Raw genomic sequence first — 26,781 nt, forward strand, 5'->3', positions numbered from 1 at the left:
CTTGTAACAAAGAACACTGCAGCAAAACCAGAATGAACTAATTTAGCAGCGTGGTGTCATCTCAAATGTACCAAGGAGGGGATGTAATGGGTAACATCTTTGCTGAGGACAGTGCAGCAGTGAGCTGTCAGCAAGCCTGATGTCTGGTGCAAAAAGGGTAGTAAGAGACTGTATTTACAGAAATAATTGTGGGATAATTACTGTTATCACCACTTGAGTCAAAACTTATGTTTAAGAAGCTGCTGTCTCACATAGTCTTCAGCTTTGGATTAAATCAGTTCCCAGATGAAAAGCTTTCAGAAGAATGCACCCTTGTATGATGGGCTGGGGCAGGGGAGTTGTAGGACCTTTGGGACCAAACAGTAGTAATCAGCTTGTGAGATTGCTTCATCCAGCTCTCAGCCTCTCCCCCACGTATCTGGGGACTCCTGGGAAGGTGGAAGCAGAGACTGCTATTGGAGGATGAGCAGGTTGTTCTTGCATGCTGGATCCAGCCCATCAACTTGAAACTCTTCATCAGCTTTTATAGCCTTTTTATATATTTCTACTAGATCGTTAGCACACTTATATCAGTTCTAAAAAGCCAGTTTTGTAGCACATCAAAAGTACATATGCTAATATCTTTCTGAAACAGAGAGAGTGGCATTTCTGAAAGGTAAAAACTGTCAGTCATAGATTTGATTTGGTGAATAGTGAAGATATGAATCCGTAGAAGAAAGCTGACTGTTTCAAGAGAATAGGCAGTTTTCCTTTGGATGTTTGAAAGCAGAGGAGTATACAACTGCACTGATGTGCAGCGAATTAACATGAATATTTTATGTTATAACAGAAGCAAAGAAATCCTCTGTAGGAGCTATGCCTTCCCAGCGTTTGAAGTCACTCTGATTCTTCTCAGTGTCTCTGTCTGGATTGGGCTTAGGTCCCACTTACGTAACCACTTTCTTACACCTCTGAATTGTCATTGATCAATTCTTCTATGATGGGAAGGAATAGTTTATATGCAAGGCTTAATATGGCTAGAAAAGGGGAATTTCAAGTATCTGGTTCATAAATAGGCCAAGTTTATGTGTGGTATCATAGAATGGCCTGGGTTGAAAAGGTTCGTAAAGGTCATCTAGTTTCAACCCGCCCGCCATGTGCAGGGTCACCAGACCAGGCTGCCCAGAGCCACATCCAGGGATGGGGCATCCACAACCTCCTTGGGCAGCCTGTTCCAGTGCATCACCACCCTCTGAGTGAAGTATGTTCAATATTATGTTTTCTAATGGAGCAAAGATGTTTCTGGTTTTGAGAGTTCATTACAACTTGAATGAATTAATTTTTGCCATCCTTTAGAAGAATGAGCCCCTTTTAAAAACTCTTAGTGCTTTTAAAACACTTCTCCAGTAAATATTTTACAGTGACGTTTAAAGTCTCCTTGATGCTGCTGGTGTATGCATTGTACATCCTGGTTAAAGTAAATGAACAAGCTAGCCATGATGATTGCTCTGCCTTAAAAGCCTTTCTTCTTTGACAATATGACTAAGAGAAACCTTAAGTAGTTGCACTTTAGCTTTCATTTTGCATTAACAATAAGTGATATTCTATGCTCGTTGCTGCCAGTCCATTCCATTCTTTCTTTTTAACAGCCCATCTGTTTTGTTTTCTTTTTTTTTTCAGAATGGTTCCAGTCTTCTGTACCTTGTTTACTTTTAAAACCATCTATATCTCCCTGCCCACTTTGTGTCCTTTCAATCTTGTTCTCTGAGTGTTTTTGTGTGTGAAATTTCAGCAGGATGCATATGTGTGGGGAGGGCTGGAGTGGTGAACGAGGAGAGCCACTCTCCTCATGTCTTTCCCATCAGGAAGCTCTTTTTCCAGTTACAGATTTATATCTGACCTTGTCAATATTAAGAGGGAAAAAAGAAACACACTGATGTACCACGCTGTGGTAGTAAGAGATATTGAAACTTTTTTTATAAGCTTTGTCACGTTCTTTTTCTTGTCTCCCTCCTGCAAGCCTGACTTGCTGGCAGACTTTTTTTGTTGGCTGTGTGCAATTGGAAATGATTAGGAATATTTTACCCAGAAATTGTCACTCATGATGTCATGTGTCTCTTACCCGTGCAGCTCAGCAGGGCTGGCACTGGCTCAGATGATGTGTATCAGATGCTGGAACTGCTCTGCTGATGCTTTCCTGACAATCATGAGCTCTACAGAGTATTTTCTGTGCTTACCTTCGCATGAAATCAGGAATTCTACTGCAGGATTCTTTCTATAAAGACTTAAGGAAACAGCATCAGGATTATGGCCTTTTTTGTCAATACTTCATCAATAATTTCATCTCAAATACTGACTTGGGGATTTGCAAAACTTCTCTTTTTCCCCAAAGCATTGTATATTTCTTCTTTTCAGGTTTTAAAATGCTTTTATCCACCTGACACAGGTATCATAAAATGTAGTTAATGTGAGTACTGATAGCGATTACTACCACAGAGCAAATACTAAATGCTGCAGCATGCTATGAAATCAGAATAATTTCATTCAAAATTAATGGTAAAGAGCAGCCTCACATACCATATCGTTTTTCTGAAGACTGAAATCCTTGTATAAAACAAGCATATAATCCTCATACAAAACAGACAAACGTTAATAACAGATTTTGATGAATAGAATATCTAATGATAATTTTGTTACACTAAAATTCTCACTAGTGAGATAAGTATTTTCTGATAAACAGACTTAACAGATAACTAACCCTTTACCAGTACAAGTGTTTGTGAGGTGCTGAAAAGAACTGTCAGCTTGTGGTTTACCTGAGGTTTGTCACATCACAATGTCTGCTTGTGGCTGGGTCCAGATCCTGATAACTCAGAGTAAATTAGAGAACTTGTAATGACCATGTCATGTGCTGTACGTGGAAAGTGAAATGCGATTAGAATTCTGAAGGTCAAGAGATTATACTCTGAAGCCTGGAATTCGATTGACTTTTAGTTTGTATGACTGAATCTTTACTACTTTTGCTGTTTTGAGGAAGAATGAAATTGTTTTGGTGTCATTTCTGACTTGTTAATTACGTATATTCTACAGAAGTTTAGATGAAAACTTCCATCAGCTGTCCAACAGGCATACATACGATGAGCTGAATTCGCACACATTTGCAAATATTAAAACTGAATATGCTCTCACAGTGTAACCAAAATCCTGCTATTTAGCTTCATAGCATCATAGAATCTTTTGAGTTGGAGAGGACCTATAAAGGCAATCTAGTCCAATTGCCTTGCAATGAACAGGGACACCTCAGAGCCCTGTCCAGCCTGACAGTGGATGTTTTCAAGGATGAGCATCCACCACCTCTCTGGGCAGCTTGTGCCAGTAGTATAAAAATCTTCTTATAGCCAATTTAATGTCCCCTCTTCTAGTTTGAATCCATTTCCCCTTGTCCTGTCACAATAGACTCTGCTGAAGTGTCTGTCCCCTTGCTTCTTATAGCCTCCCTTTAGATACTGAAAGGCCGCCCTCAGGTCTCCCCGGAGCCTTCTCTTCTCCAGGCTGCACAGCCCCAGCTCTCAGCCAGTCCTCGTAGAGGGGGAGGTGTTCCATCCCTAGGATCATTTTTGCAGCCCTCTTCTGGACATGTTCAAACAGGTCCATATCTTTTCTGTACTGAGAACTCCACATCTGGATGCATTACTCCAGGTGAGGTCTCACCTTGCAGAATAGAGGGGCAGGATCACCTCAGTTGCCCAGCTTGCCATGCTGCTTTGGATGCAGCCCAGGGTACAGTTGGCTTTCTGGACTGCAGGAGTAACATTGGTGATTCATGTCCACATGCCATCCACCAGTATCCCCAAGTTCTTTTTGGCAGGGCTGTGCTCTATCCTTATATCCCCTAGTTTGTACTGATACTGAGGATTGGTCTGACCCAATTGCAAGACCTTGCGCTTGGTTTTATTTAACCTCGCAGGGTTCATCTGGGCCCACTGCCACAGCCTGTCTAGGTCTGTCTTAATGGTATCCTGTCCCTTGGGTGTGTTGACTGCACCATGTAGCTTGGTGTCACCACAGACTTGCTGACAGTGCACTCAACCCCACTGTCCATGTCATTTATAATGCAAGAGCACTGAGACTGACCCCTGAGGAACGTCACTTGTCACTAATTTCCATCTGGACATTGGGCCATTGATCACCACTCTCTGGGTACAATCTTGCAATCAGTTCCTTTTTCACTGAACAGTCCACCCATCAAATCCGTACTTTTCTATTTGGAGAGAGAATGTTATGCGGGACCATGTCAAAGGCCTTACTGAAGTGCAGATAGATGACATCAGTAGCTCTTCCCTTGTCCATTGATGCAGTTACACCATCATAAAGTGACAAGATTGGTCAGGCAGGACTTTGTCCTGATGAAGCCATGCTGGTTATCCCATGTCACCTTCCTGTCTTCCCTGTGCCTTAGCGTAGCTTTCTGGAAGGTCTGATTCATGGTGTTCTCTGGCACAGAGGTGAGTCTGACAGGTCAGTAGCTCTCTGGGTTGTTCTTTCTACCCTTCTTTAAAATGGGTGTGACGTTGCCTTTTTTCCAGTCATAAAGGATTTCATCTGACTGCCATAACTTTTTAAATATAACTGACAGTAGCTTGGTGACTACATCAGCCAATTCCATCAGGACTCTGGGATGCATCTCATTGGGACCCATAGACTTACACATGTTCAAGTTCTGCAGGTGTTCATGATCCTCATCTTCACTTAGGGTGGGAAGGGCAATTCTCTCCCAGCTGTTGCCTCCCAAACTGATGTCTTCTATAAATCTCATTACCGTGCCAGGATTATAGGTTGAATACTACTGAAGATCTGTTGGCTTACTTTTGTAAGCACAAGTCTGTGAAAGACGATGGTCTGCACAGGCTGTGGTCATTTGTAGCAATGGCTTTCACCACTGAAAGATGAAGTTGAGAAGATGTCATGGGTAAGCTCGTTCTATAGGAAGGAGGCACTGTGTCTGCCTTGGCTCTTGTCCCTGGATTTGAGGTGTAAGTGCTTCAGGTCAGGCTGCTTCATAACTATTGGTGAAAATAACTTCAGATAGTGGACTTGCAGTCCTTGCAGTAGAATACATTCTGGTAAGACAGCCCTCCTTTTGTAGGACAGCAGTGTGGGTGAGGAGACGCTTCTTGAGGTAAAAAACAGCTCTAGACTCCATCACTACAGAATAAGGGCGGTGTGGCCTGCAAAAGGGAAGGAAGAGCAACCACCAAACCATTTCTTTTTTCCAGCCTCTTTCTGTTTTAATCTTTGTAGATATGAACGTTATTGGAACCTTTGTGCCTGCCAGAAGTGGGAAGTGCGGAGTCTGAATCGACAGACTTAACTGCAACAGGCTTTTTTATGTGATTAAAAATACAAAACCCAGTAAATGAAAAAATCACCTTTTGCCACCAGGACAAATGTAATCACTTGAGCTTTTGTTCACCTTGGAAATTCATGAGCTGGAGGGAACAGTTACATAACACGGTACAGAGAAAAGCAAATAAAAACCATAAAGGGCAATGGGTCACTCGGCACAGGAGAAAACTGGAGCACAGTTGGCTTACTTAACTTGATTATTTCCTTAATCCTCTGCATGGTACTCTCTGCAGTCCACTGCTTCATCAATTCAATTTCTGTCACCTCCTCTTAAAAGCAAGTGAAATTTGATGAAAGAGAACAGAACTTTATTGGTGGATGTTGGGATTTTTCAGTGTAATATGTTACAGAGATAAGAGCATTAAACTGAGATATTAGTTAAATAACTGCCCAAAAGCTTTTTTAGTAAGCCAGGAATCAATCACATGGGCTAAGTGTGGCCCAGGCTTGGTATTAGCAAGAGAAATTGTGGTATTTCTAATATACCTATTTCATATTTCAACTACTGCTACATACAAATCCATCCTTCCAGTTCAGTCCTGGAGTCTTGAAATTCTTTACCTTCTTAAAACTGTATTAAGGTCACCTGTGAAGTTGGATAAAGTCCCTGCAGTCAGACGTGCCATCAGGGTCTCTGCTATGACTGACCCCAGCATTCAGTCTACAGTCTCTGGGGTGGAACTGGATGTTTTGCTGCTCTTGGTATAATCCAGTCACTGCATGAATTTTTGTTCCCTTTCTGTTTACTAGCCTCATTAGAAGTTTGAACCATAGAGTGTTTCAGTTAATTTTGTACAGCATGCTCTGCTTCAGTCTGACTGCTTCAACTTCTAGGTCAGGTGATGTGGAGTTCAGTTTTCAGCAGGCTGAGAGGGCTGTATAGAGACTGATGGCAGATGCACAAATCAAAGCATGAGGTGCTGCGTGAAGGTTGGCACCGTGTGGCTGTGTGACCAATGAAGCCACTCAGAGCTTCTCCCTGGCCTGGGGCACTGCTGCAAGGTGGAGTGCAATTCTGCAGGTCCCATGTTTAGCAGCCAGCTAGAGATTCAGCTTTGTTTCAGCTGAGCAAGGCTTTAGTGGAGGCCAAACTTCAAATAAAACTTAGAAAGATGGGTTTGTAATATATGTAGTAGAAGCTCCTTGATGATTAGTAGAAGTTGAGGAGCTTTACTGTGCAAAGATAGTGCCTATCAGCTGCTGTGTTGCCACCTGTTGTGCACCCAGGGAACATTTGTTGGTCTAAGGCCTCCCAAGGGGCAGTATGGGGGTAGTCGTTAGGTTTGGCACTATGCACCTTTTGTGAAACAAGCAGCACACGATTTTGGTGTGAATGTGTTCTGTTTTGTGAAGAGAATCGTGGTTGAAGGACCAAAATTTGTAATCTCCACTAGTCTGTTTTTAATAAAAGTCAAAAGTTTTTCCTAATCCTCAAAAGAAAAAGGCGGGAAGGAGTTAGAGTTTCTTTGCAGGATAGCCTTTATACAGCAGAGCAACTGGCTTCTTTGTTTTAGCCTTGGCTTTGGCATTGCTGGCCATCTGCACTCTTCAGAGCTGTTGGATGTCAGCAGCAGCAAGTAATTTGTTCTTAGAAAACTCAGCAAAAAAGGGAGTTGTAATGAATGTAAGTGCTCACTGCACTGGCTGACAAAGTGTCTTGTTTTTACAGGCCTTGCCTGGCCAAGCACATTTAGAATTGTTTGCCAGTTGGCCAGCCCTCCCACTCTTGACAGTGTGCCACATTGCCACTGTAAAGCTCTTTGGAGATCCCTCCAGGTTTGTCGTGATCTCTCCTGAGATCCCAGAATATTTGCATACAGGACTGTAAATAACAAAGGATTCTTATGAGTTTATTTTAATCAGGAAGAGCTGCTGCAGAAGAAAATACCAGAAGATAGAAAATTGGAAAGCTGGTAATTGATGCGGAAATACTTGTAATTCACACCCTTCTTTGCTGCTTAACCCTTTGAATTCTTTTTTATTCTGTTTTACATATGTGCATATGTATATATATGTCCTCTTTAAAAAGCTTGGGCTGTGTGAGAATTGGTCCAAAACCAAAATGTGCAATAGCAAAGCGAAATCGCTGCCAACTGTTCGATTTAACTTGCTGAACTTCTCTGCATCTTTTAGTTTTTGAAGGAAGAGTGAAGCTGTGTCATTCCTTTTGCGCAGCTTGTATGGTATTTGCCAGCAGCTTATCTTTTTTCACCTTTTTTCACAACTGAGTTCCCATGTGGTGAGAGACTTCTGTTAATAAATTGGGCAGCATAAGGCATGGGCAGCAGGAGTACGTGGTTTGTAGGCAGTTCCCAGGGTAATCTTTTTATCAAGGAGGTATTTATCTTCTAATTTGTAGCAAGCTGTGGCTTTCTCTCCTTCTAGAGTCATCTGTCTTGTCCCAATTAAAACTAGAGAAAAAATCATATTCTTTTCCCCCCAGTTAGCTTTCTCATTACCACGCTGCTAGCTGAAGGATTTGAGTTGCAGCCGCTGGACTTGATAAAGTCAAGGGCAAGGACAGACTTATATACCAACAAGTACCCAAGCATTGAGGCTAAGGTGTTAAGAGCGCCCTGTACAGCAGTGCAGTTAGTGAACATATGAAATTCTTGGTAAATAAGTGCAGAATATGTATAAAAGCAAACTCTCATTCCTTCTGCTTAGGTGTTGTTACTGCAATCAGTTGCTCATCCTGGCAGTACCTATGCAATTCTAATTGCTGGCCAAAAATTAAAAAAATTAAAAAAAAAAAGAGAAGCTTATGCCCCACTCCAAGGGAGTGAACTGAAACTGTAGGAAGCAAGGCTCTTCTTGCAGACGCTGATTTCTGTGCTGTATAGGTTAGGTTTTCAGCAGATGACAGGTGGGTGTTTGCACTGAAAAAGCTCCAACATTTCATCTGTGTTTGCAGGTGGACTTACCTCATTTGTACGCGTGTCTTAAATGGATTCATCTTACAGGTGCTTCTTAGTACACAGTCTGCTTCACTTTGCTAACATTGATCAAGAGGAAGCCGGTAAATAGAACTGCAGTGAAAATCATATCTAAATCTCAGCTGGAAATTGCAGGTCAGATGTGTTGTGTTTTTTTTTTTTTTCCTTGCAGCATTATGGACTTAGTTCTCCTGACATTTGTGACTTGTTCTCACTACAGTGCTATCCACTAGTTATGCATTTGCAGAGCTGAAAGTGAGTCAATCTCAAATGAGATACTCACCCTATCTTTTTAATTTTTTCCCAAGTTATTTTTAGTCTGGGTCAATTTGCTGAGATGAAAATTACAGCAAAATTGAGCTGAAGAAATTGAGAACTTGGCTATGCCACTGAAAAATGCTCTTATGGTCACATACGTTCAAAGGATCACCCATTTAAAATACTTGCTAGCACTCTCTTGAATGTGAGAAATAAAGCAACTTCTCTGAGCACTTAGGATAGCCTCTGGGTAGTGACAGCCTTTCTTAAGGTGTGCAGATATCTAACAGAAGATGAATATGTGAATGTGAGCTCAGTATCGTAGACTGAATCTGGAGAAGTGTGGGCCAGGTATCTGGTTTGGAAATCACTTCAAATGGCAATCTCGTAACATTGCAGTAAGAATGGAATCTTGGTATTTCAGGCAGCAGTGTTGGTTTATTTTGTTTCTCGATTTCTTTGTTATATTCACAGAAGTCATTAATACTAAATAGGACTGAAATGTTTGTCCTATTCTCCAGTTGTTTTCTGTACTGTTTGGTAGGAGATAAGGTGAGCTGAGCCTACTGGTTTGACTGAGTTGCATGAACTGATACTGAAAGTACAGATGCAGCAAGGAGGAGAGCTGAGCAGCCCTGTGGGTCTTGACTTAGTCAAGCTTTAACAAATACTTTCTTTATATTTGCTGTTACAAGTCGATCACTGTTGAAGATTTCATCAACAAAATAGAGTTTGTTGTTTCCTTGTGTGCCTCTTCTCCTTTTTGCTTGTTTTGAAAATACCTCTGGAGCAATGTGTTGAAGTGCAACTTTGCCTGTTTTCTCTGAAAGAAAAAAGGAGATCCTTGGAGAGGTTTTGGTTAAAACACTGTCCTGCTTACTGCTTTAGATGTTCAGAGAATGACTACTTTGAGCATCATTCCAAAGCCAACTCCTCTTCAATTAGAAGGAGATTCTGATTTTAACTTACGAAAGACACAAACCAAGTTGTTGATTAAGAAAGCTCTCTAAGCTATGATTTTGCATAGACACTGACACAACTTCTTTTTTTGTCCTTCTTTCAAATTGTTGCTTGTAAAACTCTACCGTGATAATCAAACATGCAAATCTGTGATATCTTTTTAGTTCAACTCACTGATGTATATTCATTAATATGTTAATAAGACAAGAAAAGCATAATTTACATTACATTTGCATAATTTGGTTAATAAATGCTTGAAATACAGTCCCTACAAATGATGCAACTTTTTCAGGATTTCAGTCACCTTGTTTAAATGACAGAAATGCACCTCACCCTGTCCAGTCAGAGAGCCTATGAATTGAAGTCTAATCCTCCTTGTGTCCCTGGTCACATTTCCAGTGACTTAATTGCAATAAATGGCACCAGGAAGAAGTTAGTGAAGTTTATCACATTGTAATTGGGTGCCTAACAATGTTAGGTGGATCTTGGTAGGCAGACATGGGATGGAAAAAACAAATTTTCCTTGTGCTTAGGTATGGCAGTGCAAATCAGTGATGTTCCCTCCCATTATCTTGCACGGGCCTATTCAACTGAGATATTGACAAATTGCTACTGAAATTACAGTAAATTCTCTGACAGCTTCTGAACCTTCATTGAATGTGCCAGACTGCTGGAATAAGTATTTCTTTAAGCCTGTGAAGTGATATTTGAATGCTTACAGGCAGTAAACTTTAAGTCAATTGATTTCATTTCTATTGGATCGCTCTCAGAAATGGAGCTGTTCTTTAAGTGCTATTATTAAGGAAAAAGAAAAAGCTGAATTTAATTGTTAAGTATGCCACAGGACTTGAGAAAATTAGTTTGATAATAGCTTTTTTTTTTAAGTGTTCAGCCTGGAAGGCAGCATATTAAAAAAAGTCAACATTGGGGAGGGTCTCTAATGGTTGAGCTACACCAGCCTGGCTTCCTGGCTTACCTGGTCTGAAGTAATGAAGTGTGACAGCATGAGAGCAGCGCATCGTGCTCAAACCAATAGCCTCTTTCAGGAAATTACATTTCTGCTCTAGGCAGTCATTCTGAATTATCTGCAGCTAATTTTAAGCTGCCAGCTTTTATGGAAATGGAGCGCTTACATTTCCACTAAATATCACCATGATGCTTACAGGCTGCTGTAAAGTACGACTGCCTGGGAAAAAGCTGAAGCTCGGTCCAACCTAATTAGGCTGGAACCTGTTTCTGCCTTCAAATATCTTTGTTATCCAATGAGAACAAACAGAATTGGCTTTTGTGTTACCCGCTGCTGTGAGGACTTGAAGCAGAGCTGTTGTCTTACTGGTGGTGCAGGCACTGGTGCAACAGTGTCTTCCGGTGCTTTCCTTACTACTTCTTTCCACAATAGCAGAAGATGCTGATTGAATCCAGCAGACTTCCATGTGTACTGAAATGTACAGCTGAATCCTGGGTCACTTCGGCTTTCTGTGTTGAACCACTCCCTTGTACAAAGAACATGTGTCTTCATGGACTCCAGAAGAAAGCAAATATTACTGCCTTAGCTGTAGAGCCTGATGTTTGGTGAGGTAAATCCTACCCTTTGAACTGGATAATGATGAATGGTGGTTCACAACCACCCTTCTCAGATGAACACTGTGGGCAGAACCCGGTTGCTTAGTTCATCTTGGGCCAGATGGGCAGGCTGGTTTCCCAGCCTTCTTTCTAGGAAGCAGAAGAGAGGGGCAGCTCCTGCTTAACCCTGGGGGAAGTGCTTGAGTCAATGTCATTAATCTCTGTCTGCTGGGTGACAGCAATCTGGGTTTGGTTTCACTTGTAATTCCTGGGGTAAAATTAATGCAAGATATGAATGAAAGGATAAAGAAAACCTCTTTGAATAGATGGGTGTTTTTCTTAAGCCATACTAAACAAACTTGGACTTCCAGAACCAGAGCAGAGGTACTTTACAAGTTTAAGCATGCCAAACACTGTGTGACAGTTATGGTGCTGGTAAGCAGTAACCCAGGTGTGCTGAAACACTATAATTGTCTGAATGTAGTGTGTGACCTAGCTGCTTTCTGTCATAGCACTTTGCTCTGCAAACACCTTAAGTTAATCTTGGTGGATGCCAGAGAAGAGCAGATAGCAGGCAGACAGTGCCTTCAGCTAAGGATGAGTGTTTGGGCTGCAGTGGACAAACAGATCTGTTTCAAAGACTGAGCTTCTGTCTCTGGGGGTTAAAGGCAAAGCTTTAGACACTGCTTTTCTTAGTCACTGCATACTGGAAGAGCACTTCTGCAGCTGAAGGTGAGCTAATCTCTCTGCAGTGGCAGCTTGCTGTGCAAGAGGCTGCAACTCAAATCACGTGGAGAGCAGGAGAATGGTGCTGTGCTCCAGGACTGTGATACAACCTCATCTTTTCAGACCCTTCTTGTGTACTCCCTGCAGCTCCCACTAGCAGTCCCAGCAGATGATGCTGACCCATATCCTTGCAGAGCCCTTGGGATGGAGGGCTGAGCGTTGCAAGCACTTCTACCTGCAAATCCCAAGGGGATGTACTGTCCAGCAGCTCTTCCTCCCCTACCCACTGCAAGATAGGGCTTTCTCATTCAGGTGAGGAGCTGTCAGTAGTGCTTTTCCCTTGTCATCTCACTGCTTTTCTCATCTGGCTACCCAGTTTGAATGCAGTTCCTCTGCATGCTCCCACAAAGCCCTTTGCTTGGCTGTGGTTGTGTTTGTTTTCATTCCCACACTGTCACCGTTTCATTCGCTGCCCAGAATAATAAGGGGCTTGTTGAAAGGGTGCTGTTAAGTAGCTTGTTGTCTTCATTTGTTCCTTCTTATTATTGAACTTTTTTTTTTTCAGTGTACTTTGAATACAAAATTATGAATTTCTTCGTGTTTTATTTTAATAATGTTTATGACTGGGGAGGCTCCTAGGCAAGCCATCTAACTATCATAAAAATCCCATAAATACCAATCAGTTATGATAGTATTGCAGTTCCTATTTCAGAGGTGCAGAAGATGAAACTACCAAGATTTCCACTGATGTTGGCACTCAGTGGAAAACACTCAGACTGAGCCTCAACCTTGGTAGTACAGCCAGAGTACATTTCTGATGGCACACCTGCAGCTGTGACACTGTGTTTGGTGTGATGCTGCTCAGCAGGCTTTCCTGTTAAGACACAGCCCAGTTCTCCTGGTATTGCTGTCTTAACCATAAAATCTTGCTTCTTCTCTTCCTGCGGCTTCCCATCTGCCTTGCTCCATGCTTTCCAGCTTCTGCAGTCAATGACCTGGGCAGAGCACAGCCTCAGTACACAGCCCTGTTTCAGTTCTGGCATGCCAAACGCCATGGATTAGTGGGATCTGGTTGTCACAGACTATTGCAGTGCATGTGCCAAAGGGCAGAATGTTGTTTAAGGTTGCCTGGCAACTCTAATTCCAGTGTTTTCTGTGTTTCGAGTTGAAAAGAATTTAAGATGCTGTGCTGAAAGTCCTGGCTCTGACTGCCACTATGTATGCAAGAACCCGTGAGCAAATAAGTTTACCTAATGGTTACATGCAAATAAAGGCAGAACACTTAAGATATTCATGAGCCACAAGAGAAAATATTCCTGGGATTCTTTCAGCCAAAGAAAATCTGAGTTGGAGGTAGAGCAGAGCAAAACATCAATGCCTCCCTGTCCAGAACCTGGGAAAGGGCTTTTAGTGCCTCTCTCTTCTTTCCCTGTTGTTGCAACGCAAGTGAAATGGCGCTTTTATCTCAAGTGGTTTCCCTAGATACTAGATACTTGTGCTCCCTGTGAGTGCATGTAATATACAGCCTCTTCCTCCTAACATCTTTTTTTCCAGATTTGGAAGCGCTGAGCAATAATGCTTCATACACAGTGAAATGTAACCTTGGTTATACTGGATGCAGTCTGGACAGTGAAGTGAATCTATGGTTTAAATAAGTAGGTAACCATGGAGAAAAGCAATTACTGGTGTAGTAAGATACCTGCAATACAATGGTGCATTTTGAAAACTGAGGCTGCCCAGCTGCACCAGAAGTCCACCCTGGACAGGTGCTGCCACTCTTTTCTTGGCTAAAATGAGAAAATGATTCTGCCACGTTAGAAAGCCAAGCTGGGAGCGCACTATAAAGCAATTAGCCTGTAGGAATTACTTGGCACCGAATGCTCCAATGTATTCTATTAATAAGCTTTATCGGGTAGGTTTGTGCATTTGAGCTGTATAGTTTTGTACATAATGATGCTTAAAGTGAGAATCAGCTTTGTCCTTGGGATTGGTACGAACAAAACCCAGACTGGTTACCCTGGAGGTTTCACTAGCAGCAGTGCTGGGGCTGGGCAGAGTGCAGCATTGCATGTTTGCATTGTAAGCACTGCATTTGCCATGAAGGATGCAAAACACTCAACTAAAATGAGACATCAGACTATACAAATGATTTTGCATACTAGGGATCCATGTGGCTGTAAAGCCTGTGAGGAGACAGTTCTTTCTTTCTGATGTTTTTCCCCTTTGGACAAGTGGATCATGTGGCAATCTCAGCTTAAGCAGGGTGCCATCAAAGGGCTGGATAGATTAACCAGACTGAGAGAACTACTGGTGTGTGCCTTGGATGTGCCTTTGTGTGTTTCATTTAACATTAGCTAACTGGAGGGTCATAATCTTTTTTTAATCTTATTTTACTTCCCTCTGGACTTCATCTGTCATCTGTTAGCAGTCTGTACAAAGGTCTTCCTCTTTTGCCCTCTGCTCTCTAACAAAGAGGACTTATTTGAAGATAAGTTCTGAGGATTGAAGATCAACATGTATGAACAAATGGGTCCATTTATTTAGAGAAGACTAGCTCTGTATGTTGCATGCTGAAATAGATTTATTTTTTTCCCCTTTCCCCAGTGGTAAACATAATTCACAGTACAAGCATTGTTAATGCCAAGCGCCTGCCCAGCATCCTGTTGACACTTGATGGTATTTTTGAGAGAGATGAAGGTTGGGTCAGCAGAGCGGATGGAACATCACTTCTTGTGCTGAAACCAAGTATGTTCAAATCTGTTTTGCTTAATATTGTGAAGACTCATTTTGTCTCTCGTTTCGTTCTCCCCTGTTCAAATGCATCTTTATTTCTCAGGCTTACTGTATAGACTTAGCAGGTGCTAATTAGAGACAGGCCAGGTGGAAAGCAGTAAGTCAGCTGCTGGAGAAGATATTTGGTCTTTTTGGATCAAAGCAGAGTGCTCTGTGTGTGCAGTTTATCCTTCTGGATAAGCAAGACTTGTCACGTGTTTCCAGGGAGGACGTGTGTTTGAATATTGAAGTGATAGTGTAAAAACCCCAACAGAAAATGTGTGTTTTCTACAATTATGGCTATCTGACATCATTAAAATGTCGTACACGGGGCGATGCGCTGCGTAGTTAGATATGTGTGCTCATGGGAGGAAAATGTTATACTCTGCAAAGCTGATAAAGTCTGTGTACACTTTGTTTCATATGCAGGCACTTATTTGCATGAGGATTTGGCAGTAGCAGGGCGTCCTGGCTTTTCCTGCTCTTCATTTTGCCTCATCTACTTTCTCACCTCTGAATCTTTCACACCCTTGCAGTGCACTGGCTACTCCTGTAACTCAGCTGCTCACAAACAGACACGCCAGCTGGCATTCAGACTTTCATCATTTTTGAAAGCCTGCATTTAAGCAGTCAGTAGCTGGTCCCTTTTGGAGGCTGTGCCCCTGCCAGCTTGGTGCACAGGCAGCAACTTGCTGCATGTAGGTGTGCTAGGAGCCAGTCAGCAGCTGCTGGCACCCAGGGAGATTTCCAGGGTGGAGAAGGCTCCAGAGATAGCCAGGGAGCTTCCTGCAGGACTAGAAATCAAGTAATTTCAATGGAAATCCAAGCCATTCGAAAGAAAGGCAGAGATTTATTTTACTCATGTGATTAGCTGCGTTCCTGTTGATTTATTTTTGTTTCATAGATCAGTCCCATGTGCCTTGATTGTGAGCAGCCAGCCTCAATATGCAGATACAGTTGTGGGGTGTATTTGTGAATCATAGAATGGCTTGGGTTGGAAGGGGCTGTAACTGTCATCTAGTTCCAACCCAATCTGCCAAAGGTTCTATTTCTCTTCTAGCATATTTCATATTTTTTCTTGTTGCAGGTTGCTTGAACCTAGGAAATGTTGTATATAAAAGGTGGGAAGTACAAATTGCTCATGACTTCCATCACCCTAGAACTGTTTTGTCCCTGTGGACTTTGAAGCCAGCAGTCTTCATGAGGTTTTCGGGGTGCTAAAGGAAATAGCGATATTTCTTCGCCAGTTTGCAGGATCTCTTCTCTTGCAGGAAGAAATGTTTTTCTTTGGGCACTTGTTTTCTTCCAGGCAAAGAATCAGAATCCAAAAGCAAGCCTCAGAGCTTGTCTTGTCTGAAACTCCTACAGATTCCTGGGTTGCTGTCACTGCAGCAGCACTGCAGTCAGGTACCATGGTGATCTTAAACACTGCCACATCACCTGCATGTGCTTGTCAAATACTTTCTGCTACATTGCTTTGATGATTAAACAACAAACATGTATAATTCCAACTGCAATGTCACGCTACTTACCTTATAAGAAATCCATCTTTAATGGTTTGCTTACTGCTTGTCAACATCTTTTTGTCATTTTTTTACTGCTTTAGCTTAAAGGAGAACAACTTGTGACACGTGTAGGAATCTGCCTGTGTGAAAGCATTCTCACTGAGATACCAGTGGGCCCTTCTTTTAGGAATTTGTTTCAACAGCACACTGGTAAGGAACTCTCCTACTTCTACTTTGAAAGTAGAGATAGTAAATGGCACAGTATTGTCCCAACTTCACTATTTTCTTAGTTGTTCAGGAAGCAATTTCTGATGGTCTTGTTCTGAAAACCAAAACAGTATTTCCTAAAAAAACAGCAAAATATGTTGTGTTTGGACCTTAAGGCCATGACAATAGCAGCAAAACTGCTTCAGAATTGGGTTTAAACTTTGCTGTGGGCAGCAGGGGCTTCCTAATAGCAGCACCACAGCTGAATGAGGGTTCAGTCCTCTTTCCCCTCTCTGCATCTTTCCCAGAAAGCCATTGCTTCATAAGGAGAATTTTCTGCCAGATACTGGGCAAAAAAGTCCTCAGTGATTCCTGGAGGCTCTGGAGCCGGAGCTGGGGGAGGCTTGCTTGTGTTTGTGGAGAATTTTTTGGAAAGGGGAAAAGGCCTCTGTCTGGCTGCCTTGTGTGGCTCGGGGAGCTCTGCTGGAAGTTTGCTGTTTGCTGGCTGTGATGGCCCTGGGTCAGCAACCACATGGGGTGGGTGGCCCTCATGGAACCAGCAGTCCTGTCATGACTTCCTCCTGATCACAGAATCACAGAATCACAGAACTGTAGGGGTTGGAAGGGACCTCCAGAGATCATCGAGTCCAACCCCCCTGCCAAAGCAGGTTCCCCACAGTAGGTCGCACAGGTAGGCATCCAGGCAGGTCTCGAACATCTCCAGAGAAGGAGACTCCACCACCTCCCTGGGCAGCCTGTTCCAGTGCTCCGTCACCCTCACTGTAAAGAAGTTCTTGAGCACATTTGTGCAGAACTTCCTATGCTGCAGTTTCCAGCCGTTTCCCCTTGTCCTGTCTCCACTCACCACTGAAAAGAGTCCGGCCTCGCCATTCTGCCCCCCACACCTCAGATATTTATAGACCTGGATCAGGTCCCCTCTCAGTCTCCTTTTCTCAAGGCTGAACAGACCCAGTTCACTCAGCCTTTCCTCATAGGGGAGATGCTCCAGGCCCTTCACCATCTTTGTGGCCCTCCGCTGGACTCTTTCCAAGAGATCCCTGTCTTTTTTGTACTGGGGAGCCCAGAACTGGACGCAGTACTCCAGATGAGGCCTTACCAGGGCAGAGTAGAGGGGGAGGATCACCTCCTTTGACCTGCTGGCCACGCTCTTTTCTGATCTGAAACACACGTTGATTTCAGCAATCACAATAAGCTAAAAATTTATTTGGAGGCTGTTAAGTTTGGTAAACTCAATTAACAACTTACTGAGAACATTAACTGTATGAGCATACTGTAACACCGTAATTATTTTGCTTCTGTATCACGGGTCATATAAGGGCTGAGAGGCAAGAAGCACTATAAACTGATGACAGACTAGGAAGTTTGGTTGGGGAGAAAAGGGAGAAACCACCAAATAAAATTCAGTTGAGTGGGATAGCCTTCTCCTGGGATGATGCAAAGGACATAAGCATCAAAATGCAGAAAATCAGATTCTTCTGTGTTTACATAGCTTGTCATGTTGGCCTGGCGAGGACTGGTTTTCAGTATGTGAAGGAAAAAAGGGTCTTTTGATTTGGAGCGAAGTTGCTTGTTTCTAATCTCAGGATTTAAGATTTAAAATATTTTTTTATTTTTTTTCCCCCACTCCTTCAAAAAGAAAGCCACAGGCATGTCACCATGGGTTTGAGGAAGGTAATTCTATTGAATTTCAACAGAAAAGACTCTCTTTCATCATGGCTTTATAAGGAGCTTGAAAGAGGGAAGCTAAGTCATATTGGCAATAATTAGACTTCCAACTTAAGAGTGATCTAAAAAAAAAAAATCAGCTGCTGCAGATACGTGGAACTGATTGAACATAGCAAGACATGAAAGACATGGAGTGCTGTGCCTTTAGTGTTCCTCAGTGGCAGTGTGTGGGGTCACAAGCTTGTTCCAGGGCTGATGTCACGCCAGGGCCATGGGAGGAAGGCCTCTGCATTGCATTCAGTGACACAATGGTGCTAAACGCAACACGAGGAATGGAGCATGCCAGATATCAAGTGGTGGAATGGGTGCCAGCTTCATGGCAGGATAGTCTCACATTGAGTGATACGGAGGTGTTTGCAGCCATTCCCATCCACCCCTCCTGCGCCAGAACATGCAGCACTTGCCTGGGCCAGGTTTCAGTTAAAGCTCTGTCTGTAAGCCTGTCTTCGCTCTGCCTCGCAGTGCTCCAGCTGATAAATGTCAAGTCCATGGTGCTGCTGGCTTGTGTTTCACGAAGGGTGTAGCTGCATTCTGGCAATATCAGTTGAGCAAAGAGCTGTTTCTGTAATAGAAATTTTGAAAACGTTGCACTGATGTGTTTGCTTTCAAGAGGACTTTCATTCTCACTTCTCTGTGTGATGCTTGATCTTCCCCAGGCTGGTCTCACCACACCGCATGTCTCTTTCCTGCTGCCAAAGACTTGCACTATTGTCTGAAAATGTGACTCTCAGTGAATCAAATGGAGATGCTTGGATTTTTATTTGTTTCCCTCAGCTGAAGGATGGGATTTGTTCATTTTTCTCCACGTTTTGAGCTTGGTGCATGGCACAGAGAGCACTTCCTTGGCACTGCTAACACGCACCTGTATGTCCTTGGAGATGGCCGCTGGTTATCCCCTCCTGTCCCATCTCCCCCCAGGCACACCAGTACTCATGTTTCCTATGGCAGCATTTCTGCACTGCTTCTCAGAGGGTCACGCTGTGTATGTCGTCTGTTTGCTAGCAGTAGCAAGAGGCTTGAAAAAAAGGCTGTGCTTTGAAAGGAGCTTTTAGTGAGGTGTTTCTTTGTGTTCTCTCACTGATGCTGCAGGAGCTGTGCCTGTAACATCATCCTTAAATAATGGCAGGGTGTTTGCCCATTGTTGCCCCTGCTGCTGGAGGAGCCTCGTCTCTTTCCATCAGTGTGCCTTTTACATTTGACTGCTCGGAAAGGTTTTAGAACAAGATGGAAATTCACAATGAGTGCAATTTTGTGATAAAGGTTGCACATTTATAGTAATACAAATAATGGAAAAATACTCTTCTGTTTATCGAAGGGGAAAAGAATAGAGCTGGCTGAAGAATTTGTCCCTCTAACGTTATAAAAGAAACAAAATCTTCACACAAAAGCCAACCCCTACTTGCCAACAAAATATTGCTGTACGTCTCCAAGTAGTTTTCTAAACTTGCAACCAAGGATGTGAACACTTCTGCGAAAACAATTAAGGCTCTTTAATTTTTTTTGCATCTCTTTATTTCTTCTGCATGAAGTGTTATGTCTCTATTTACCTTGAGTACTTATCTTTGTCTTAAAGCATGGAATAATTTATATTGAATACAGCATCAAGATTTTAACAGCGAATGCTTGTTACAGTAACTTGACCTGCGTTGTCATGCTATGCATGTATTTGCATTGCCAAAAAAAACCCCAAACCTACCGGAAAAAGGCGGTGAGGTAATGGGGGATTGCTGAGCAGCACGGCCCTGTGTGGTGAGCAAAGCAAATTCTTGGCATTTGGCACTGGGACAGCGGGGAATTACAGCCTGCTGGTGGGATTGATGCTGGCTATGGCTTAAAGCTTTGCTTTTTGTCTCTGCTCTTCCCAGCACGCCCAAAGCTTTGCTTTCTGTAGTGTGTCTGAAGGACAACTGGCAAGTAAGGTTACATTCTTTCAGGACAAGTTCATTGTATTTGACCTGGAAAAAAGAAAGTCTCTGCTTATCTCCAAAGTTTTAAATAAAATGCTTTAAATAAAAGCTGAAGGAAAACAATAAAGGAGGCAGTGCTATTTCTGTCATTTCATGTTCTGCCTACTGTCACACGTGCTGTAATTTGTTGTTTCTCATGCAGTTGAAGAACATTAGCTTAATGCTCAGGGCAAAGCGTTCTACAAGGTGATTTTGTGTATGTATTCACTGCGAATATATGGCTGTGCACATGTGCATAAAGCCTGGGAGGAGGAATAAGTGCTTTCCCCAGTCCTGGCCATGTATGTGGCTGTGGGTCAGACACCCACCTCTTCTCTGCTTTCTTTATAGCAAGGGAAGAGGCGTTTTCCTGCAGAGCTTGGCCACTCTCCTGCTGTTCCATCTTGAGGTGCCTCATGAAGGAAGAGCAGCAGTGAAGAGGATCTGGTGGAGAGCTGGAACAGTGCCTATTTTCTTTGTGGTATTTAAATTTACTGCCTTTTGGCTTTGCCACCCCAAAAACATAGGCCTAATCTCTGAAACCTAGCTTGCCTTACGGTGACCTGCATAAATCAAGAATTCGTCTTGCTCACAAGGAAAGGAAAGGGCCTTCTATTGTGTTCTTGGCTCTGAACTGAAGTCCTTGTTCCAGTGCTTGATTATAAAGTCGCATCACCCAAGAAAAGCATTTTTGTCTAGCACAGAGCAGGAAAGGCTCAACCCTGGCAAGCAGCACAGCCTTGCCAGCCGGGCAGCAGCTGGGCACACTTGGTGCTCAGTGTGTGCCTTCAGGGTTAGAGAGTGGTGTCTGATAGGGGCAATTCCCAGCATCGTCTTGCCAACTCAGCTGTCACAGACAGTACTGATGTATGTGGTTGGTTTACAGATTGCTTCTTGGAAAATGTTTTGGAGCTGGGTGTATTTGTGGAGGGAGAGAGCTTGTTTTACCAGTTCTTCCTTTGCTCTTGGATAACTAGTGCTGTTCGTGGAGTTAGTGGTTGCAGGCAGTGTTGGGGAGTCTTCCTTAGTCCAGGGTTGCACAGAGATGCAGTGAGATTTGCACAGCTCCTGGTTACACAAAGGTGGAAGTTACCTTCTCATTCATTGGAGTTCACACCAGCACTAAATAATATCCCTAAACCTTCCAGGTTTTACTAAAACTTCACCTAGACACAGCAGTGCTCTAAAATGGTTTGAAAAGGACCACAATGATCACCTAGTTTCAATTCCCTGCTATGTGCAGGGTCGCCAGCCACCAGACCAGGCTGCCCAGAGCCACATCCAGCCTGGCCTTGAATGCCTTCAGGGATGGGGCATCCGCAGCCTCCTTGGGCAGAAGTTGGGTCAGAAGTGAGGAGACCCAGAGCTCCACTGTGAGAAATCTCGTGAGTTTTGTCTTCAGCAAGTGGGAGATGGAGCCCCAGGAGGTGAGCTGTAGCAACAGCACTGGATGTGTTGTGTTGTCCCATTGCAGCTGCGTACCCCTCCTGCTATTACCCTGAGAAGTTGTGGATGCTGCAACCTCTGGTCTCTTCACTTAGAAATCTTTAAGAAGACTTCCATCTCTGTCCTTCAGTGGTGTTCTTTCTTCTGGTTCTGCTGGGTTGACATCTCTCCTGTATGTTCTTGCACTGCTGCTTAATGTTCAAAGATGCCGTGTGTTTTAAAGTTGTGTTTTCTTTCTGTCCTGGGGTGGTTGCTCCTGTGTATTATAAACAACAGAAGAGCAACTGGAGGTCAGATAGACTTTCTCATACCCCATCCAGTCATTTGTGTATGTTTAGGTTTTCATTCTTGTGTTGAGAAAGTGAAATTTTGGACATATCTCCTTCAAAAAATGCATCTGACAACTGTTTGGGAAAGTTTGTGTCACAGAAGTTAGTGGCAGCATTAAAAATAAAGATTACAAATTATTTTTAGCTTTTGATGTTTCTTCCAAGTCCTGGACAGCTTGCCCAGTGACAGCACAGCCCTGGGCTCTCAGCATCACACTGGTTTCAGTCCTGTGTGTGGGGGCTGCACTCCCCAGACAGACCCTGTGGGCAGCAAGCATCCCTGATGCCCAGTCTGATGGGATACGTGTCACAGGGTGATGGGCTTTGCTTAGGAGCGGGTTGAAACACATTTGGAGAACCTTCCAGTGCTTTCCAGTGAATTTGGTTTCTTGTGGCATCCCAGCTACAATTCTGGATGTCTCAGAAATTCTTCCTCATTTGCATTATTCTCTTAGAAGCATGCTATCAGTCAGATGAGCTTCATTTTTATTTGCCTTCAATGAACAGCTTGAAAAGAGCATTAATCTTATCTCTTCTTATAGCCAAAGAGATTCAAGGTGCTAAATGACTCTGACCACTGGCTTCAGCAGAGCTTTGTTGGAGTTGCTGGCTTGGTTGTATCCTCCAGCACATACACTGAGTGTGCTCACTGCTGCTGGGCCTTGGTACCTGCATGGCTCTGTGTGAGCTTGACTGGGTGCAACACAAACCAGTACTGCAGTTGCAGGTTGCTTCTGTGAACAGAGAGCACTTGCAGCTAAGTAGCCTACGTATAGTTTGGATCCTGCAAAAGCTGTATTTTATGAAATCATCAACCTTTTAAAGAGAAAATTATGACTTTGGCATTCACACATTTTTTTATATGCTTGGAATGAAAGTAACTATTTCTAAGAACTTGCTTTATTACTATAGAGAGAAACCTACAGAATGCAGAAGACTTTAATGATTACAGTTACTCAGGAAATTTGAAATTCATTACAAAGGTAGAAAAATATTCCAGTGGTCTGTGCTGATTTTGTTACTAAGCTTTGCAGCAACAATATTTTTTTATCCCTTCAAGTGATACTTAAAATTGTTTGTGAGTATCCTCTGTCTTTAAGGAGAGAGACACTGGTGTGCTCAGTGTTTATCCAGCTGCCTTCCCACTGCTCCCGTGAGTTCTTAAACCATATGCAAATAGCCACTTACACTTCATTTTACATCATTTTAATTGCAAGTGTTTCTTCTTTCTCTGTAATTCTCTGCCTTCAGGTATTGGCTGTTCTCCCAGTTTTCAGGCTTTTTCTGGAGAGGTTGAATGACTCGTCCCTCGCTTGCAGAGATGAATTAAAAACACTGCAATAAATTCATGTTAAGAATCTTCTGTTAACAATTTCTATTTCTGACTGTGTAGTAGGTGGAAACTCATTGTGTACACAAAGAGTATTTCTCAGTGGTGTCGTCCAATAAAAGCAGTAGCTTTGGGGCCAAAATAAGCAAGCCTTGGAACTTGGAGGTGAAGTTTTGTCAACAAATGAGCTGTTTTAAAATAGTGCAGCAGATGGACACAGTAGGCTGGCAATCTGCAAATTGAGGTTGATTTCCAGGATTTTGAGGGTTGGGATATCTATTCTGGGTGAGATGCTCAAATCCCACCGTGACACTGGCCCTGCAGGAGTAATACACTTTCAACAAAGGTTCCCATGGCATATTTGGTGTTAATAGAGCATCAGATTTTATTGCCAGGAAATATCCTGGTGGTAGCAGAGGGAGTCTTTGAAACATGGAAATTCATGTGAACACTGAACAATACTCAGGATAAATTCAGGTTGTTCAAGTGTGGATGTTTCCATGAGAAGCCTTCTGGAAAGGTACTGTCTTCTCATGTGTTTTTTCTCTATGTTCTTCACAGCCTCTATTAGTTACATATTTACAATCTGGGCTTTGTTCCGGAGTTTATTCATGATGCTAACTTCACAAATAATACCTGTAATCACAGAATCATTATGGTTGGAAAGACCACTAAGACCATCGAGATCAGCAACCAACCCACCCTCACCATGCCCACTGACTACATCTCCATGGTTCTTGGAAACCAGGGGCGATGACTCCACCACCTCACTGCTGTGAAGGCCTTCAATGTGAACACCTGATAACCCATGAACAGGAGCTGAGGCTGAACTTGGTTTAGGATTGCTCAGTTCTGTTGGCTGCTGTGTGTCCTCCAGCCCTTCAGGGTGCTGGGTGGGCTGACTGACCATTGCTGGCATTCCCTTTGGAAGCTTCTTAGCTCTGGCTCTTGCACTGCTCCTAGCTGCACCTCTGCTGGGAGCCCTTAGGTCAGATAGTCTTCACAAATATAAAACTGCTATTTTTGTTTGGCAAGCATGAAGTTTTGAGAATAATGAGGGAGTGATGCTTATTAAACTGGATAATTTGTTTTGGTCAAAGCTCTCTTAAGGGCGAGCTATTTTTAGAGCTGATCTGAGGCACAAGTTAACAGAGGTGTTCTGAAGATTGCTCAGACAGCAGTGTGGATTGTTTTACCAGCAAATGTGAAGGGCTTTGTTTTGTTCCTTGCAATTTGTGTTTAAATGCTCTACTGGGGTTCTTGTGGATTGTAGCTGTGATGAGACGCAGGATGTCGGTAAGGGAAATGTGTTCTGCACCAAGGAAGCAGAATTGAAAGGGTTGGGGAGATGTGTCCTGCCCTTTTTCACGTTTACTGCCCAAAATAACTTTGTTTTTTATGTTACAGAATATTGGATTATAGAATTTGTTAATAATGCAGTGGGTCATCTGTTTAAAAACGTGAATGAATAAACGCAATCCAGATGCAAAATCAGCCCTGATTAATATAATAAACCTCTTATTAGCAAATTCCACAGTCCTCTGCTTCTTAAATTTTTACAAACAAATATCTAGATAGGCATAAATATATAGAGCTGTACAAAGGCTGCAGCTCTCAGATCATATAAGCTCATTTCATACGCACAGGAGGAGGAAGTCAAGAGGGCTGCAGCCAAGGGGAGGGCCAAACCCCAGTAGAAGCCCCAGTAGGCTGCAGCCCAAAGGCTGTCCTCAAATGAACCTGTGGTTTTCTCTTCCCTTACACACTCCTTAACCCATTTTGCTGAGATTGCCAGACTTCATGGTTCATGGTGAGCTCCTGGCAGCTTCTTGAAAGCTAGTGTATTGGGTGCTGCATTGATTATGGCATGGAGTGCCTCACTCTGTTAGTCGTTAACCTGCTAAACTGTCCAAGATCTACAAGTAATGAATGTACTCTTGCAATGGTTTTGGGTTTGTTTGTTTTTCTTGAGAAAAAAAGTACCGGTTGCTAATTCAATGTAATAAGAAAAACAGGCCTTTAGAGCTTCAAAACTTCTTGTTCATGAAGCCTTCAAATAGGAGTGAAATGCATTGGAGCAAGGCACTACACATCAGCTTAGCTGTTACACTGGCACTTGCTCTATAGAGAATATACAAGTCTCAAATTAATCAAGATTGCTGGAAGTAATAGTAGAAGTTTGTAATTCAGATTTGCATTTAGTTTATTTTTCTTCTTTTTTTTTTCTGCTTCTAATAAATTTGGAAAGTGCACTTGGATTAGAGGTCTAATTTCAAAAGCACACACTGTTAAAAAAAACCCTATAAAACAGGAGAAAACTCTTTATAAGGTCAGAAGCCTTCTTCATGAAGTTTGATGCCCCCACCAGGAGGTATACATGGTTAAGAAAAACAAAAGTCAAATGTAAGTGAAAGGGACTTAACATTCTTCCAGGCTTTTGGAGGCAGTTCTTGGATGCAATTTTTCATCCGTACATTTGAGGATCAGAAAGATTCCTTGGCCTTAGTCTTGGGTCTTTCACATCTCTTCACCTTCCTCCAGGTTTTCAGATGCAGAGCCTGTTTTGCAGCTATGATAATTAATCCATGCCTGAAGTTGTCCATTAGCTGCTGTTTGTCAGCTTGTGTTGCCCCTTGCTAAACTGTGACTTAGGAACAAGTCCAGTCCTTGTCATCTGGTGAAGGCCATTGATTTGTGCAGTTCCTCCTTCTTCCTGAAGTTCCTAAAGGAACTTGTGGCTTTGTTCTTAATGGAAATCAATCTGATTTGATAGCTGCCATCATTAATGGATGATGAATACATATAAAATTAATACAAAACTCACTGAAGGAAAAATGCGAGTATTGCAAAAACTTTTATGCTAATATTCATTCATTGCCAATTGCAAATAGCATCTCTACCTTCTCATCAGCTCATCTCAAACATTTAATGTTCTTTCTTTTACAGAGTGGGAACCACAGTAACATTTTTGGAAGCTAGATTATAGTTCGGAGCAGATTGATCGTGGTGAAATCCATTTACATTCCAGTTTCCTCTGAAGCTTATGTAACAGGTTTGCAATCTTAGCCAAACTGTTCTCACACCAAATGCATTACAGCATTATGTAACGGAGTGTGATGCTGTACGTAAATTTTTTAAAGCAGGAGCTGGATAATCCATGACCAGAACAGTAAGGGCATTAGAATAGAATGGAAGATGACTGACTGTTAGTGGATTACTGAATTTCTGATTTTGAAACTCTGAAGGTTTGCCCTTTGGACTGACATCTGTTTCTAATAACTGAACTGGCTCAGGCATTAAATCCAAAGCTTAATGGGAATTTCCTTGTTGTTTTAGTTCCCAAATGATTGCTGTATTCACCTTATCAAGATTGGGGTGTTTATTGTCTTCTGCAGTACATGTGAATACTGCAGAATGTCAAATTCTGGGGATAAAGTTTATCCTTGATTTACAATCAAAATATGCCTATGCCCTACTCTTCCAGTTACTGGGGTGCAGTGTATGTGCTTCTTGTCTGTGTTTCTCCTAAGAGCTGCACACACTTGCCTTGAGTGTGTTGGGTTAATCGGGAGGAATCTTCCAAGCAGCAGCTGAACCCTTTGGAGGTTTCACACGCAAGTTGCTCCAAAGCAAAAGTGTGAGGTTGGTTTTCTTAGTTTTCTCTCATCTCTT

General features: G+C 42.6%; 1 protein-coding gene across 5 annotated transcripts in view; it reads left to right on the plus strand.

Annotated features, from left to right (window-relative positions):
- The window catches only part of COMMD1 (copper metabolism domain containing 1), a 72,162-nt gene that overhangs the window by 20,581 nt on the left and 24,800 nt on the right, over window positions 1–26,781 (plus strand). The window contains exon 3 of one of the 5 annotated variants that reach the window (XM_048935054.1): window positions 14,433–23,620. The exons of the other annotated variants lie outside the window; for them this stretch is intronic. Coding sequence (XP_048791011.1) covers window positions 14,433–14,438 — 6 coding nt within the window. The 3' untranslated portion in view covers window positions 14,439–23,620. Of the gene's footprint in view, window positions 1–14,432; window positions 23,621–26,781 lie in introns of those variants that run through there. 5 annotated transcript variants of the gene reach the window in all.

This window comes from Lagopus muta, chromosome 2 (genome assembly GCF_023343835.1).
Source record: "Lagopus muta isolate bLagMut1 chromosome 2, bLagMut1 primary, whole genome shotgun sequence".
NCBI classification, from domain to species: Eukaryota; Metazoa; Chordata; class Aves; order Galliformes; family Phasianidae; genus Lagopus; species Lagopus muta.